At 59.4% G+C, this 3,659-nt stretch overlaps 1 protein-coding gene across 1 annotated transcript; it reads left to right on the top strand.

Moving 5' to 3' along the window:
• Positions 1–1,105: 1,105 nt before the first annotated feature.
• CLDN14 (claudin 14) lies at positions 1,106–1,819 on the top strand. The gene has a single exon (XM_061167970.1). The coding sequence runs from the start codon at positions 1,106–1,108 to the stop codon at positions 1,817–1,819; it is 714 nt and encodes a 237-aa protein (XP_061023953.1).
• The last annotated feature ends 1,840 nt before the right edge of the window (positions 1,820–3,659 follow it).

Genomic DNA, 3,659 nt, shown 5'->3' on the forward strand with positions numbered 1-3,659 from the left:
GGGATTGAGCATTTGGCAAGACAAGGAATTAATTTAATGAAAATTGATTTCCTAATGAAGATGAAATGGCTCTGCACGCCCCCACCCTGTATCTGAAAGCCAGGTTGCAGCCTCTGTCTGTAACAAGCCCACCCCTCTTCAGAGTGGTGTCAGGAGAGGTGCCCTGCCTGGATCGGAAGGTCATTGGTTTATGGTCTTGGCCGCAGCAGCTAAGAAGCTGATGCCTTGGTTGTTCCTGTCCCCTGGCATCAGGGGATGATCTCTAAGGTCATGCTTGGGATTCTGGAAGGCAGCATCTGACCCACCCAGGGTGCTAACCCCCTCCCTTCCCAAGCACACAGGGAAGCCTCCCACTTTCAGGAAATGTTTCATCCTAACAGGCAGTCTAAGCTATTTAAGTCATAGGCAGCACAGGCTTACAAGTCCATTTGGTAACAATGATCAGTCCATTTGTTGATTTAGCAACCTCGAATAAGTACGTGAGTGTCGCTCAGTCATGTCCGACTCTTTGTGACCCCGTGGACTATAGCCCACCAGGCTCCTCTGTTCATGGGATGCTGCAAACAGGAACACTGGAGTGGGTGGCCATGCCCTCCTCCAGGGGATCTTCCTGACCCACGGATCGAACCGGGTCTCCTGCACTGCGGACAGATTCTTTACCCTCTGAGCCCCCAGGGTATCCCTAACAACCTTAGTGGATCACTGATCAAATAGAACAAAGTGTGAGTCTGCAGCAGCCTAGTCTGAGGGTAGACTTAAGGCAGAACTTCCCACATGCAGTTCGTAAGCACTGAGACAAGTGGGGGCCCTGGGGTCCTTGGAAAGCGCAGGCCGGCCAGAGGACCCTCGCTCCTTCTAGCTCTGGCCTTCTAGGGAAGCTTAGACGAAGCAGCTCTTCTTGCACCCAATCAAGTCTCAGAAGCTATTTGTTTTTTTTAAATATGTTAATCGTGGTACCAACGGCCTATGGAAATCTGGCCTTCGGGGTCAGAAATGGCATGCCTGGAGATAATCTTTAACCCGTTTCCTGTCTCCCCGCCCCGCCTCCCGGCTTCATTAGGACTGCAGCGGGCGCCCGAGCGAGCGGGCAGCCGCCGGCGAGGCCATGGCCAGCACCGCGGTGCAGCTCCTGGGCTTCCTCCTCTGCTTCCTCGGCCTGGCGGGCACGCTCATCACCACCGTCCTGCCGCACTGGCGCCGCACGGCGCACGTGGGCACCAACATCCTGACGGCCGTGTCCTACCTGAAGGGGCTGTGGATGGAGTGCGTGTGGCACAGCACGGGCATCTACCAGTGCCAGATCTACCGCTCGCTGCTGGCGCTGCCCCGCGACCTGCAGGCGGCGCGCGCACTCATGGTGGTGTCCTGCCTGCTGTCAGGCGCCGCGTGCGCCAGCGCCGTGGTGGGCATGCAGTGCACGCGCTGCGCCAAGGGCACCCCGGCCAAGACAGCGTGCGCCGCGCTGGGCGGCGCGCTCTTCCTGCTGGCCGGCCTGCTCTGCCTGGTGGCCGTCTCCTGGACCACCCACGACGTGGTGCAGAACTTCTACAACCCGCTGCTGCCCAGCGGCATGAAGTTCGAGATCGGGCAGGCCCTCTACCTCGGCTTCATCGCCTCGGCCCTGTCGCTCATCGGCGGCACGCTGCTCTGCCTGGCCTGCCAGGAGGAGGCGCCCACCCGGGCCCCGCCTCGGGCCGCGGCGAACCGCGCCGGGGCTCCCGCGCCTGCCTACCGGCCCCCCGACGCCTACAAGGACAATCGGGCCCCCTCGGCCGTGTCGGCCTCGCACAGCGGGTATAGGCTGAACGACTATGTGTGAGTCCCCGCAGCTGGGGGTGGGGATGGCCTGTCCTCCTCCCGCACCCCACTCTCCGTCGCCCGGAGCGCACCCCGCAACCCCCGAGAAGCTGCGAGGACCGAGCCTGCCCACCGATGGATTCAAGGCCCACGTGCACCAGGTTTACTTCTGGACTGCTTTCCTGTCCAAAGGCATCAGGCTGAAGGACTATGTGTGAATCCCGCCCTAAGGGGGCCTGTCTCCGCACCCACCGTCGTCTGGAGCGCCCCCCCTCCCCACCGCACTAGAGGCTGTGAGGACCTAGCCTGCCCACTGATGGGTTCAAGAACCACCTGCAGCAGTTTACTGCACCAGGTGATACTGCACCAGCATCATCAGGCTGAAGGAATATGTGTGAGTCCCCCCGGGGAAGGGGGTCTGTCTCCCCCCTCCACCCCACGCCCCGGGGTCTGGAACGCCCTCCCCCAAGAGGCCGCAGGGACCTAGCCTGCCCACTGATGGATTCAAGGCTCACCGCCCCCACCCCCCAGCACCTGGTTTACTTCTGGACTGCTCTGGTGTCCAAAGGCATCATGTGAACCTGAGGAAGGGGGCTTAGAACCGCAGCGAAAGGGGGAAATAAGAAGAGGAGAAAAGATCTCCATACCAAAGGCTTAAAAGTAATCCTTGCTGGTTTTGTATTTATTCTATGTATTTATGTGGTGGTTTAATGACAGCTGAATAAAACAGTGACTTGGGAGTTTGGTCAGTGGGGTTTGTTTTGCAATCCAGGGAGAAACCTTTTGGATGCCTTTGTGAAATGGACAATATCCATGTCTGTTTTCAGGCTGTTACTCTGTCCGCTGAGATGCTGGTAACCATGGTCAGCTGACTTCCGGGCTCTGCCCGAGGCAGGACGGGAAAGCAGAGGAGGGCTGGGCTGGTGTTCATCCCAAAGATGCCCAAGAGATATCACCAGAAATTGCCACCCTGTCCTGGCTTGAGAGGCCGGGCAGGAAGTCCAGGGTGTTTTTGCGGGGGGTGGGGGGGGGATAAAAAAAAGGTAATTGCCACAAACTGCAGAAGAAGGGCACTGTCATTCTCTACCCTTGCACAGTAGGGCCCCACTGGTGAGGCAGCAAAAGTCAGAAGGAAAAAAAAGACAGAGTGGAACGCGCCTGGCTTTCCAAGCATTGGCACGAAGCCCAGGTAAGAAGGCTGCTCACCCCCGGGGCAGGACGTCACGGGTTTCTTTTCTGGGGACAGAAGTGTGATGGCAGCTGCTTCCGGAACAGACACAGGAGCCTGCTGAGGCTCTTCCAGCTGGAAAGAATGGCTGGAAGGGCCAGGTGAAGGCTGACTGCCCTAAGGACCCTGACGCTGCTTTCTGGCTGTGATCTAAGCCACACACACACACACACACAGAGTTACCCCATTAGCCAGGGAGCTTGAGTCTGTTGTTTGCCCGTGATGTGCCCCAAAGGCACGCTGCTCCAGCCTCTGTTTCAGCCTCAAGCTGTGATTCGGAAGAAAGCACTCTGTCCGGGGAAGGGCTGTTGTTGAGTCACTCAGTCGTGTCCAGGTCTTCACCACCCCATGGAGCAGCTGAGTCTGAGGGTTGTCCCATGAAGCCTCTCCGTTCTCAAGGGGTCTTGGAAGGGGGCCACCAGGGCTCCCGCTGTCACTGTCTGCAGAGAAGAGCCACAGAGGGTCAACATGAGCACGGGGCCGGGTGGCCAGGCTTGCTGGCCTGGCCTGGTGAGTCCCTGGCCCGGGGACCAGGGGGGTGGAAGGGGAGGCCCCCCGGCCAGGATCAGGAGGCCGGACAGGCCCAGCCCTGCCGCTCTGGATCCAGGAAGGCTGGAGGCTGCCCGATGCACCC

Source organism: Dama dama, chromosome 19 (genome assembly GCF_033118175.1).
Source record: "Dama dama isolate Ldn47 chromosome 19, ASM3311817v1, whole genome shotgun sequence".
NCBI lineage: Eukaryota > Metazoa > Chordata > Mammalia > Artiodactyla > Cervidae > Dama > Dama dama.

What these genes read in the sequence shown, in the direction of transcription:
- CLDN14 (XM_061167970.1), top strand. Translation starts at nt 1,106, where the DNA reads ATGGCCAGCACCGCGGTGCAGCTCCTGGGCTTCCTCCTCTGCTTCCTC.